We start from the raw sequence: 14,747 nt of genomic DNA, 5'->3' as shown, positions 1-14,747 counted from the left end.
TCAGATCTTATCACATTTCTAATCGGTCTACCAAATGCATTTTTAGAGAAGGAAGCGGTAAGTCCAGAAAAAATAATTAAGTACATGTTTAAACAACTCTATGCAATAATCTCTAAATATATATATAGATATATATTCAGAATATATATCTATATATAGATACATATTCAGAATATATAGGATATATATCTATATATAGATATATATCCTATATATATATCTATATATTCTAAATATCTCTCTCTCTCTCTCTCTCTCTCTCTATATATATATATATATATATATATACACTCTTTGCATAGAAAATAAACTCAAAACCATCTCTACTGACATTAAGTTTAGGCATTAATAACCATTACCAATAATAATCAATATATATTTCTAGGGATGGAATAGAGAAATAGTACTCATTCCATGCCATTTCAGTGAATTATAACATGATGACTAATGAATCTTTTAATTTCAGCTTTTTAAAATGCATGTGTGGGAAACATTTCATTCATCATGGAAAGCTTACTTTTGTTTCCTGTGTGACATCCCAAGGAACTACTCTCAAGTCACGGAGTTGTCATGAATGCAGGAAACAGTAAATGATTTTCGTCTGCCATAACTACGGGCTGAAACCAAGCCCATTACTAGGGGAAAGGTACTATTTCCTGTTCGCAAACTTTCTTCTCAACAAGATAGGTAATTTTCAGCATCTCCAGAGACACCAGCGCTGGGCACGACTGTAAGCCATGGTCTGAAACTCTGGTTTACAATGAGCCACACTACACTCTTGATAATCCACATGACAGCACAGGGAGACATAAAACACTGAACTTTTAGACTGGAATATAAATAAAGCTGGGAGGTGGGGCCAGCAGTAGTAGAAATTTATAATATGTGTTAGACACATGAAGTACTTTTGATTTAATCCTCACTTTCATCTGTGAAAGCAAATGAAAGTTATTGTTAGTATTATTCCCATTAACAAGATGAGGACATCAAGCTTAAGAGAATTTTATTTTCTCGTCTAAGAAAGCAACTTAACCATCATACTATTTGGCATCCATTTAAATTAGTCCTTCTCTTAATTGCTGTTGTCTCACCACTTAAAGTTTTTATTTATTAGTTATAGTATAAACATTTTTCTCTATTTGTAGCAAATATTTAGAACTCAAACAGTAGATTGAACCACAGCAGTGGTCATGCTAAGATAAATCCATTTTGAAACCTGACCCGAAATTTTATTTGAAGGTAGAAGGGGAAGAAAAAAATTGTGGGCTGGGAAGGAGAAGGGGCCTGCGGAGACAGACACACAAATCTTCTCTCAACAATCTGACAAAGAGTCGGCAGAGTGAATCTAGCCTCCACCTCTCATGAACATACAAATAACCACACCTCTCCTGTGTGCTCATTTGTAAGTATCTCCAATGCAGCCCACACTTTGGCCACCGCAATTACTCTCAGCAGTTCCCATCGCTTTCCTCACACTTGACACCTTCATTTCCATTCAGTCAGGCCCTTCAACCACCCCCACCCCCAGTAACATACAATCTAATTTAAGTTTCTAGGGTTTTTTTGCTGGGGTAGGGGGGCCGAGAGAGAGAATTCCAAGCAGGCTCCACACTCTCAGTGCAGAGCCCAATGCAGAGCTTGAACTCATGAACCATGAGATGATGGCCTGAGCTGAAGTCAAACACTTAACCGACTAAGCTGCCCAAACACCCTACATACAATCTAATTTTTAAAAGACCAAGCAAACTATTGTGCAAATAGAGCTCCTGGCCAATTCCCCCAGACCCTCCATCCAACCACATCACCGCTCTGAAGCCCCTTCTGTGGAAAGTCTGGAGGTGCTATTACCTTCACTAATTTTCTATTACCAACTAATGCAAAACAAACATTTTAAACATGAAGCTTTTATTCAAACTCTTATTGTATCACCAAATATAACAGAAACATATATTCCACAGAGAACAACCATCTTTTCAAATCTTCTCTTTCAAATCTTCAATGTGTTTTTCTCAGTTCAGGGGGTCAGAGGAGCCAGCACCCTTCACTCCCCACCAGCATTTCCAGACCATTTGTCTATGACTGTTTCCCTATACCACCCTCTCTTCTGAAATCCATGCCATCAATTTCACTTTCTATGTGAAGTGGATACCCTCCCTTAGAAAAATTTCTCCTTCATATGCCTCATGCTATTTACTTTTCTATAGCCAGGCAATAAATTAATAAGTGGATAGGATATATTTATAAAGCAAACTCCTACAATCTAAACCCCAACTGGTAATTGCTATCCACAAGTCTGTTTGTTTATGTGGGAGTGGGGAGCAGGAGACTAATATTGGTGCTAAGTGGAGGAAAAAGAGGCCTACTTGGAAACAAGATCCACCAAAAATGACTATCCAATAATGTCTTTGGAAGAAGGGGTTGGGGAGGGAGGGTATGGAAGGTTCTAAGTAAAACCAAGTCTTAAGTAGCAGAAGCACATTCCGTGCTAAGAATCTAGTTCAACAGGAGATACATACACTATTTTCAACAGAAAATCCCAGAGTGTTCAAAACATAAACTGCCAACTTTTAAGGAATTACTCATGGTCTTCTATTAGAAAAAGCCACCAGCCTGTTTATAGCAGCATTATCTACAACAGCCAAATTATGGAAACAGCCCAAGTGGCCATCAATTGATGAATAAAGAAGATCTGGCATGCATGCATGTGTGTGTGTGTGTGTGTGTGTGTACATATATATATATATACATATACATATATATATATATATGTACATATATATATATATGTATATACATATACATATATATATATATATATAATGGATTATTAGTCATAAAGAATGAAATCTTGCCATCTGCAATGACATGGGTGGAGCTAGAGAATATTTATGCGAAGTGAAATGAGTCAGAGAAAGACAAATACCATGATTTCACTCATACATGGAATTTAAAAAAATAAATGAGCAAAGGGAAAAAAGACAGAGAGAGAGAGAGAGAGAGAGAGAAACCAAGAAACAGACTCTTAACTACAGAGAACACACAATGGTCACCAGAAGGGAGGTGGTGGGGGGATGAGGGAAACAGGTGATGGGGATTAAGGACTGCACTTGTCATGATGAGCACAGAGTGACATATGGAAGTGTTGAACCACTATATTGTATACCTGAAACTAATATTACACTATGTTAACTAAAAAAGGAGGAGGAGGAGGGGGAGGGGGAGGGGGAGGAGGAAAGGAAAAAGAAAAAAAGGCTAGCAGGGAATGAAACATGCTCTCAGGATTAAGAACCCTTTCATCCTCCACTGAGTCCTTTCATTTTCTGGCAAGTGCAAGTTTAATACGCATATCCCCAAGTAAGACTTTTGGCTTGGTAAGGTTTTTTTGCCATAGTAAATAATTTTCAGACTTATAACAACATATTTCTATAACTTGTATCAAGAATGCTTTGTACATACTAGGCCTGAAAAAAAGGGTCTGCTTAATTTAATAACTGAATTTACTAACTTCTCAAGTAGCCGAGAGGCTTCATAACAAAAGACTAATTGTAAGGAGTATTTGGAAATATAAATGAAAAAAGAACATTTGTCTGAAATCTAAGTATTAAAATATCAGATATAAAACAAGTGTGAAAATTACTGAAACAAAAAAAAAAAAAAAAAAGAAAAGAAAAGAAAAGAAAATTACTGAAACCAGGTGATGGAAACAGGAGGGTTCATTATACCAGTCTCTATTTTCATGCACGTTTGGAAAAGTCCATAATCAAAAAGTCCAAAAAATGAAGATATAAACAAATTTAGAAAAGCTCTCAGAGTTGAGATGAGCTGACACATAAGCTCAGCATGGCCAACGCCTGCACAAACCAGAATGAATGTTAATGAAGGGGACCAAAGGTAAAACATAAAACAGGACTTCGTTTATTGAGGCCAGGTGACGCCAGCCTTCTTCAAAGCATGAATCCAAAAGGCTGAGGAAGGCAGGGCAGCGCGGACCCGCTCTTGACAGCCTATATGTATGAAAGCAGCAGCGGTGGGCAGTACGCCCTGTGGGGCCCACTTGCCTCGGTTAATTCTATGCCAGGGACACAGGGAGGGGCAGTTTCAGGGATAAAATTGTCTGCCCAATGTTCTCCATCCACTTCCAACGCACTTGTGATCTGCACCATCACACATTAGCAGTGGTAGGAGCTCAGCAGCTCATCCTGAGGTGTGCAGGACGCAATCAGCTTAACATAAAACTACTCTATAAAAACAATGACAAAGAAGAAAGTAGGGAGAAAATGAGGAGGAGGAGGAAAGTGACCCCTTTCAAGGACATATTTGTAAGCAGAAAAGTAACTCAACAAAACTTTTAAAAGGAGGTACAGGGGGTCTTAGGTTAATGCTGCTTTAACCCACATTTTAAGGCAGAAATCACAGATCTGAGTCCAGTTCCCCTCAAAAGCTCAAAGGTGAACACATGTTCTACTTTTGTGGCAATGTCAGATACAACCACGTGGGGAGGAGAGAATATTATTAAAACTTTGTCTGCTTATCCACAGAGACGTAACTTTCCCCCTACACGACATGGAAAGAGTTTCACTGTAAGATACATGAAACTAAAATTTTTAAAAGAAATTAGAGAAATAAGATAGTAATTCACATTTTACACTGAGCAATAGAAAGGACTTTTCAGTGTTTTTCATAAAGACTAATAACACCAGTAACTAGCACTTGAACATTTTCTAATAACAGAAAAAAACTGTCACAGAAAAGCCACAGACTTTACACTAAGAATGAAGTTATAGTCATCATAAGGCACTTTTTTATCTCTCAGGAGGTGTTACTTTGTATAGTGTTTAAGCACCTGTGTGCATTGTACACACGGTACTCCTAAAGGTTATAATTTTCAGAGGGATGTGAAATAAAAACACATGAGAAACTTCTCACATGTGTTATAAGTAACCATTATATTTTAAAATCAGTTTTAAATTGAAGACAAATGAAAATTTAATGCTAAGATGATATTACCAGAAAAATCATAAAAACATACCCTAAAGAATACAAATATATTTGGGGAAAACAAGAATAAATCTCTAGCAATCACATTAATCACATTTAAAATCTTAGAAAATAGACAGATTGTAAAACACACCTTAAAAATATTCATGGGATAAGTACGTTAGTAGATGTGCACTTACAAATTGTAACATCAGTGGCAAAATCACCCTCGAATGTAAAATTTTACTTATTAAAATGTGATCGATATTTAAGCAAACCCAAAAACACACTATGAGAAGGCAAGGAGAGCAAACACACAGCATTAGTGGGGATGTATCTGGTCCTTTGTCCTGATCTGAGGACAGACAGCAAGGATCAGTCAGCGCATTCTTTCTCCTTGAGCCCAAACAAACCCTCAGAATCATTCTAAACAAAGCATGTCAGATAGTGTCTACCAAGAGACCGCAGATAAAATATTGAATTAAACCTATTTTCTATCCCTAGTCTAGGATTTCAGTGACATAAAACACTTAAACAGATTTTTAGACAATTATTTTTAAATCAGAAATGGTTATATTTTCATATTATTTAGAATTCACTTAATCAAGAAATGGATTCCAATAAATTTTTCACTTTAAAGACCAAGATCTATCACAGAAACAACCACAAAAGCAAATGAATGTAATTGGCAAACTTGAATCCATTAGTAAGAAACAATGGAATAATATACTGCTTTCTTTTAGAAAAGAAAGCAACCCTTTCAAGAGTGCAGACAATGAACGTACTCGGCCGTTAATAAGTGTACTGATGAGACAGAAAAGGTAATACCCTTTTCAACAGAAGCAATACATTCTCTCATTCTCCACTTATTAAGGTGGGAGAGTGATTTAAGGCTTGAAAATCCTGGATTTTCAAGGATCAACAAAAGAAAAAGTAAAGGGTTGATTTATGGCATTAACAAAGATTTCAAACACTTAACACTTACTTTTGCAAAAGCTTCAAAAATGTCAAAGGAAGGTGGCAGCTGAGAAGCATCCTGTATTTCTTCTCTCATGAAATGTTGAAATGTCATTACAAGTTGCCTGAGGCCCTCTTTCTTATCTTCGGTCAGTTTGTTAATATCTTTTTTAAAGGGAAAATAAATAGCACAATCACACAGTGAATTTTTAATGGATAACTTTCAGGTGTTCAATGTTAGCTATTAAACCAGATATTTCCTGCTCTAGATTTCATTCTGACAGAGAGCAAATATGTTTCTTTTTATTTGTTGACAACTACAAATTATGATACATATATTATCAATTAAATTCTGCCAAACTTCATCGACAATATAGGATCAAATGCCTATCAAAACAAAATAAATACACATACAGATGAAAACCACCACAACCAGAATCGGTAAAGATGTGCGTTACAGATTCTCCACATTATCCTGTGCATGTGTTCAACCCATCATAAATGCTTAAAGTCAGTGAATTTAAGCAGATTTTCCCATGAAACAATGTACAACCCAGAGCATAACTAACTGATAAACAGTGTATCTCAAAGGCAGGAAAAAAAAATGAGAAGTAAAAAGTTCAGCTAAAGTTCATTTGGTGAAATGTGTCACATAGCACATTGAGAAGGAAACAGGGACCAACCCAAGAAACCCCAACTTCAAGTTATTTCCACACTGAATGAACAAGATGTGGTGCTGTTTACAGCACTGTCCACAAGAGCCAAAGTCTGGAAAGAGCCCGAATGCCCATCAACAGATGACTGGATAAAGAAGATGTGGTGTGTGTGTATAATATATATGTGTGTGTGTGTGTGTGTGTGTGTGTGTGTGTGTGTGTGTGTGTGTATATATACATATACATATACACACAATGGAGTATTGCTTGGCATTCAAAAAGAAGGAAATCTTGCCATCTGCAACAACGTGGATGGAACTAGAATGTATCATGCTAAGTAAAATAAGTCAGTCAGAAAAAGACAAATACCATATGACGTTACTCACATGTGGAATTTAAGATACAAAACAGATGAACATAAGGGAAGGGAAGCAATAATAATATAAAAACAAGGAGGGGGACAAAACAGAAGAGACTCTTAAATACAGAGAACAAACTGACGGTTGCTCTGGAGGGGTTATGGGTGGGTGTTGGGCTAAATGGATGAGGGACATTAAGCAGGGCACTTGTTGGGATGAGCACTGGGTGTTATACGTAAGAGGATGAATCACTGGAATCTACTCCCGAAATCATAATTGCACTATATGCTAACTAACTTGGATATAAATTTAAAAAATAATTAATTAATTAATTAATTAAAAAAAAAAAAAAAAGATGTGGTGCTGCTAAAACCCAAATAGAAGGAGAAGGTTCCAAAGAGTAGTTATCCAAATATCACCCCTTTGAAAACTCAGTTTAATCTGTACCACAAAAACGTGTTAAGACTAAGGAGTGTACAATTAATAACATTTGAGAACACTGTACTTAAGGCAGCACGTGTGAAACCACTACTGAGCAGGGCTAATGTTAACAGTAAAACTCACTGCAAGAGATGTTAATTACCTAGTCATAATATAACACGAAAAAATGACTAATTACTTTTCTATTAAAACTTGAAAACATACATCAAGTTGAACTATAGCATAATTCTCCTGCTCGTGTCAGGTCTACATATTCTCTTTAAATTACTTGTTCAACGGAATAATTAACCCCATGATTTCTTGAATAATAATTTATTATCACTGGCACTTAGGATCCCATAACCATAAATCTATACAAGATCATCTTCTTACTGGTCTCCACCCAGAAATACTAAACTGTGTGGCAAAATTTACCCTACAAGGTCTAGCTACTTTGGGGTGAAGTCATTTACAACCTCACTGAAGAGGGTCTGTGCCAATAAGAAGGAAAAATAAACCCTACATTTACTGAACACTCTGATTTGGAAGGCCGTTCAGTGTTCCCAAACAGCACGGCCACCACTGTGGCAGTTCAAAAGAAAAACAACACTCAATGCTGTCAGACAGCCCAAGTCAGCCATACCTTCTACTTTCCTTATTATCTAAAGGACCAGTGGATCCAAAAATTCCCTGGAACCCCCTTGTTCACATCACTCTTCCTGGACATCAAAAAGAAACTAAGAGTGGGTTATGGTTCTTTACAAACTCCTAAATCGCCAAAACTACCCTGGAATAAATAAATAAATAGTCAGTCGTAGATAAAAATATGAAAAGTGTTATTAGATTTGCCTCACATAATAAAGAGAAAGAAAAGCAATGTTAAAAAGAAAGCAACACACAGGGTCAGCAAATAAATGATAGGATTCTTTTGATGGTGATATAGACAACCACTTACTTGACTCCAGATCATAAAATGAATAAAGTTTCTCCGATTCAGAGGGTGTTTCTTCCATCTATGAAGCAAAGGGGGCAAACACCAAAAACAATTTCAAGTGCTCTAATATATAAATGAATATATTTGATTATCTTTAGATATTTTAATAAAAGTCCGTTTAAAAAGACAACTTTCTATATATTCCTTCTCTTCATCACTTTCTTAGAGTTGAATTATTTAATCAGTAACAATTGTAAAATAAAATCTAAGTTGTGACTTAATCTACTAGTTTAATTTCCAAATGGAAAACTCTTTTACAACAAATTTCATACTTTTATTTCTTTTTCCCCAGCTCTACCCACAGATTTATATCACTGTAAGGATTCTGCTACTAATGACTATAGAAAAGCAGAGATGGATGAATAAAATAATAATTTATTACAAACCGTAAAACTTTGAACAAGCTATCTCACCTTTCCTAATCTAAAACATAGTAATCATAGCACCTGATTCTCTGGGTTGTTATGGGGAAAAATGAGGTCTATCGTGTAAAGCAATTAGGACAGGGCCTGGAAATAGGATGTGTTCAACAGAAGGTAGCTATTACTATAATTGCTTTCTATTAGATTCTGATGCAGTGGGTCCTGGTTCTCTATCTTTTCAATATTAATAAAGTAAAAAAAAATTTCAGACTCAAATATTATAATGATCACAGAGATTAAAGAAATGCATAATAACAAAGTTGATATGAATTTATTATCGCTTTGAAATAAATTTGTATTTTTTAGTTCAACACAATATATACATTTGCAAATAGTGGTTAATTATACGATAGATGTCATATACTCAGTTCAAAGACAATGCCCATTTCATATTCCACATTCATTTTTTGGAAATTGAGATGTTACTGGCACATAACATCTTGTTAGTTTTAAGTGTGTAATCATACTTTTACATTCTTAAAACTCTCTATTAAATTTTATAGCCCCCCCCCCAATAAAAGTCAATAACCAACAGGACAGAACAAAGCTGGAGACTGAAATAATTTGAGAAAGAGATATTCATGTGAAATTCTGGCCAAAAAAAGGTCTGGAGGGTATTGCCAGAGGTTTATTTCAAAGAATCTAGTGAGTGTTTTGGTAAAGTAGGGGAAAGGGCTGAAGAAACAATTTCAGTGAAACCTGGCTATTAAAAAAAAAAAAAGATAATCACACTTTCATGTAAGATTAATTATCATCTAATTAAAGCCTCACTTGAAGAAGCAACCAAAAAGTTAGTGCATTAGTTCACAGTCGAAAAGTAATGAAGGGAACATAACAGACATCACTGGCATCTCACGCCTTAGATACAGGACCTTGTGTTTCTATTCCCGGGAGGTCACACACACAGAGGGCCCTCAAAGGTGGTGCTGCCTCACCACCACTGAGGCTGACTAACAGCAAAACAGCAAGTTTCTGTCTTAAAATACTCCCTGGAGTAATCTACCTTCTCCCTTCATATGCGTTTAAAGACAGCCTTAAATATGAATAGTACCTGCAACTTCAAGAGCTTTGGCTAAATTAAACCCCCAGCATATTTCACGAATTTTATACTCACAAGTTTGAAAACAACTCTGCCAAGAAGTCGAACGGAATCCGGGGGATACCTGGGTTTGCAGCTTTTAAGACATTTGCATTCCCGCTTGTGGTCTTGCCAAGCTTTTTTCTGTTAAGACAAGAGTGGGGAGGGAACATGTGACAGAGAAATGTAACTTTCATTTACAATGGCTTTGAACATTGAGAGTCATCAACACTAATTTAATTTCAACAGCCTAAATAGAACTGCGTAATAGAAAATGAAAGCAATATTCTAATACTGTTAATCATGCAGGATCCAGTCTTTGCCAAGCATGCAATTACCAGGCTGGACACCAAGGCTTATGCTCCCACTCTGTCCTTTAATATGCCCCATGGTTATTACCTGGCTGGTGGAGTCCAAAGAAAGAATCATTATGGCTTACTTAATAATGTATAAGATAGTCTTTTAGCTGATTAAATAGAGTTCAATAATAGATGGTAATTTTGAACACAAAAAGAAAATATCTCACCAAATTAGAAAATAAACACATGGTTCAGGAAAATTAAAAGAGGGCAGACAGCTTTCTGAGTTTCTGTGCTGCTACAGTGAGTACAAAAATATCAGGAGAGCTAACATACAATAAATATGAAACCCTCCGTATTTAAAGACAACACAGAAAAGGGTTATTAGCTAAAATGACTAAATGTCACTTGCCCAGGACCGTTGTGTTTTATTTATTTTGTGGTCCTGGCTTAATCATTAACAATTAATAGTGCCTCTTTTCATTCTGAAAAGTGTGGTCTGGATGATAAATTTCATGGTCGCTTAACTGATGATCCTAGCCATGTGCTGGCGTGGCTGAAAAGACTGAAAAGTGAGCCAGTCACCAATCCTGCAACACTGTAGATTATGGACTCTCCCTGAGTCTTAGGGTCAGAAATGTTAGAGTATCCCCCTGTGAGCGGGAGACAGTTCGACCAAACGTCTAATATGTTCTATTCCAACAGGGCTGAAGTTCCATCACTGAAATGCCTGATGCTCACAGGCATTCTTGCTTCACAAACTATAAACGTGCCTCCCAACTTCTGGCCCTATTAACATTCCTCCAGGAGGAACTCCCTTTTCCATCCACAGCACAAACATGCAGTGCAACCAAAAATTTCAAAAGTGCAGCAGCTATTTTGAAAACGGACTTTGATTCAAGTTGAAGCCAGCATTTTGTTCAGAATCACTGTCCCTGCTGAGTTGCTGTATGAAACTGTGGCCCGTGTGCTATTTCCTCATAATTCTAATCTTGAAGACATTGTTTACAAGGGGTGTCTCACCTCTTTTACCAACTCTACCCATGGTTGCCTCACTTCATTTCTTTATATCCACCATGGCAATGCTTTTAATGTGATGTTTGCAATCTTTTTTTTTTAGTATTTATACTTCACTCATTTCTAAATAAGACTGAGTTGCTTCGAAGTAAGGATGTATATGAAATAAGTTTATAAAATTAGAAACAGAAAATGTTAAATCTATAAAAAAAATAGTCCTCTAGCATTTATTGAGCATCCTACAGTATGTCAGACACATGGGTGGGCAATTAAAAAACGGTAGTTCACGTGATAGTCACAAAAATCCAAACGGTAGATATTATCTTCTATTAAAGATTAATAAAGTAAGGCTGGGATCTGACTACCAAGCTATGTAAACATAAAAGGGGAGTAAAAATTCTTAGTATGCCAAACAGGAGAGCTAAGTAAGTCCCATGTTCATGCACTAAATTGATCTGGGCTAGGCAAAAAAAAGCATAATGGCTTATATAACTCTCATCTGACAGGAAAGAAAAACACACAGCCTTACCAACTATCAAATCACAGAAGGAATTTATCCCAAGAATGCTAATTAATGTACTGGACAATGTCTTCAAAAACAGTTTATAGTTCTAATGGCCTTCATATAGCTACTTCTAATGTCCCTACTCACTAAAAGGCGTACTATTAAACTATAACTCAGGGAAAGAAAATGTTTCTATTTGTTTAAGGGGCTAGTCTTAGACTAGCAATTAGCAATTTACCAACATGTGTAAGATCACTTAAAAAAAACATGGTTCCGGGGGCGCCTGGGTGGCTCTGCTGATTAAGTGTCCGACTGTGGCTCAGGTCATGATCTCATGGTTTATGGGTTCCAGCCCCGTGTCAGACTCTGTGCTGACAGCTCAGAGCCTGGAGCCTGCTTCAGATTCTGTGTCTCCTTCTCTCTCTGTCCCTCCCTTGCTCACGTTCTGTCTCTGTCTTGCAAAAGTAAATAAAATATTTTTAAAAAACATATACTTCCATTGTCCAATAAGTTTGAAAAATGCTACATAATGTATACCCCACTTAGAGATCTGAAGTAATTTAGTTTGTGAGAAGTTCAGTTTGCTAAAAAGCTCTGCATTAAAGAAACGTATAAATTAGCTAACACAAGTTTCTCACGATTGTTACTGCTATCCTTTGGGAAGGTAGGTTGGTATATATGGGCTCAGATAAACTAAATTAGTGATATATTAGCTATTACATACTTTCCTTCATGTGATCTTTGAATTCATAATCATTCACACTGACAGGAAACTAGAGTGCTGATATTTTTTACTTCTGATTGAAGGGAGAACCGTGACTTTGGTGGAAGACTTTTCATTCAGTATTAAAAGCTGAGAAGCCTGACAGATGCCTTCATTGGCCATGCGGGCAGGAATGAACCACAAGTGCCAATGGGTCTCTGAGAAAGCACTCTGGCCCTGTTCAAAACCCGAGCAAGTGTCCAGATGACAAAGGACTGCACCTACCAAAATAAAGCTGAGACCATTTGGACCAAAAGATCTTAAGAACATATTTTAATCAATACTTGCTAGTATAAGAGATCATCCATAACCCCCTTACGTTTGGAGCAGCTCAGTCTCCTGACAGCTCAACCAGGGTTAAGTAGCTACAAAACGTACCCCTAGGTAACAAACCAGTTGATCTGTTAGGGGACATTATTTAGAAATAAACATCCAAATTTTGGAGAATTCTTCTCAAAACAACTTTAGGTCTTTAGCATAATTAATATTGAGTTCTTATTTCTTAACAGTAATTAGAAACTAAACAGTATGTTTCTTAAGGCTATTCCTAAATTGCTGCAGGTGAAAACACCAGAGAACATATGTATCTCCCCATTTCTTCAGCAAAAAGATATTCATTCTTTTCATCTAAAAGCCAAATCAAATCTATATAATAAACACAGAAAGCAATCATACCACTTAAAACTGGTCTAAAGCACAGTGTCAACTTTACAGTCTACTTCCTATCTTACCATGATATTAAAACCATGTTTCTAAAATGTTAATTATTAGGATTTATTGTTCAGCTTCACCATCATATCTTACTATGAGGCTCACTATCAGAGGCAGACCACAGAAAAGGCTAAGAAAGCAATCTTGTAAGGAACTGCATTTGACTTTGAAGCAAAACTCTACAATCTTACAAAAACATTAGGCATTATCTTCATTCTACAAACTATAACCTTGATCTAGACCTCAACAGCTCATAATCTATCTGCCAATTTTCTCAAAGACAACCTTCTTGATTTACTTTTTCCTACTTTTTTCCATTACTGAAATGCAGGATGTAATTAAGATTTTGTTCACAATACTGGCTGTAATGTTTTCTGTTCTCATAGTTGAAAACTAACAATAATGTACAATAGGCACAAATTAGCATGAAAGACAAAGGAAATTTAAATATTGCATTAAGACACAAAAACAATGGGAAAAAAAGAGTCTGAGATGAAAAAAAAGGAAATGAAGACATCTATGACTCAATTCCATGTATTGGTAAATGAATGACTCAAAAAACAACTTCAGAATCTCTACATTTTCATGTTTGGTAGTATTTATATTGATACAGAACATAAACTAAACCAGTAGCTCCCAGGGTGCCTGGGGGGGCTCAGTCATTTGAGAGTCCAACTCTTGATTTCAGCTCAGGTCATGATCCCAGGTTCCTAGGATCAAGTTCTGCATTTGGCTCCATACTGAGCAAGGAGCCTGCTTAAGATTCTCTCTCCTCCCCCTCCCGCCCCTACCCTGCACATGCGTTCTCTCTCTCTCTCTCCCTCCCTCTCTCTCTCCCTCTCTTTCAAATAAATAAATAAACAAGCAAACGAACAAACCAGTAGCCCCAAATGGGGGTAACCCTAATGTTGAGGGTTGTTTGGGAAATTTATGGAGGTGATTTTATTTGTTAGGATGCTTGGGGAGAAAACCATGGGCACTTAGTGGCCAGGAACCGGAGGCGTCGGGCACCCTGTATAGGATAATTCCACACGATGAAGAATCGTTCCAAATCCAAGATGAATTTTAAAAGTCCAACAGGGGTGCCTGGGTGGCTCTGTCAGTTGAGTGTCTGACTTCGGCTCAGGTCATGATCTCACAGTTCGTGGGTTCGAGCCCCGCATCAGGCTCCGTGCTGACCGCTTGCTCAGAGCCTGGAGCCTGCTTCAGATTGTGTCTCCTTCTCTCTCTGCCCTTCCCCCATTCATGCTTTGTCTCACTCTGTTTCTCAAAAATAAATAAATGTACAAAAAAAAAAGATTAAAAGTCCAATAAAACATTCTACAGAGGGGAAAAACTTGTTTGTAATCATCCAAGCCTGGAACTAAGCCTTGTTTCACATAAAAAAAACGAAGAGCTTGTTTTTACACAGCCTTGATAGCACTGAATTTTCTAGGTAAATCAAGGAAAGATTGCATTTTAGGAACTTTAGTGAAAGCTATTTAATATTTTATAAAAGCATATCACTGAAGGCAACACCACCGGTGGTATTTGGAGTTAGCAATAACACACGCTTTCTGATCCTGAATTTTGTACTTCCCTTTCCAAGG

At 36.8% G+C, this 14,747-nt stretch overlaps 1 protein-coding gene across 1 annotated transcript in view; it reads right to left on the bottom strand.

Moving 5' to 3' along the window:
• The window catches only part of SMYD3 (SET and MYND domain containing 3), a 647,391-nt gene that overhangs the window by 491,260 nt on the left and 141,384 nt on the right, over positions 1–14,747 (bottom strand). Inside the window, exons 3-5 of the mRNA XM_049635131.1 lie at positions 9,900–10,007; positions 8,325–8,382; positions 5,963–6,099 (exon numbers count right to left, since the gene is read on the bottom strand). Coding sequence (XP_049491088.1) covers positions 5,963–6,099; positions 8,325–8,382; positions 9,900–10,007 — 303 coding nt within the window. The remainder of the gene's footprint in view (positions 1–5,962; positions 6,100–8,324; positions 8,383–9,899; positions 10,008–14,747) is intronic.

The sequence above is a fragment of the Panthera uncia genome, chromosome F1, assembly GCF_023721935.1.
Source record: "Panthera uncia isolate 11264 chromosome F1, Puncia_PCG_1.0, whole genome shotgun sequence".
Taxonomy (NCBI): Eukaryota; Metazoa; Chordata; class Mammalia; order Carnivora; family Felidae; genus Panthera; species Panthera uncia.
This window is presented reverse-complemented; position numbering and strand designations above follow the sequence as displayed.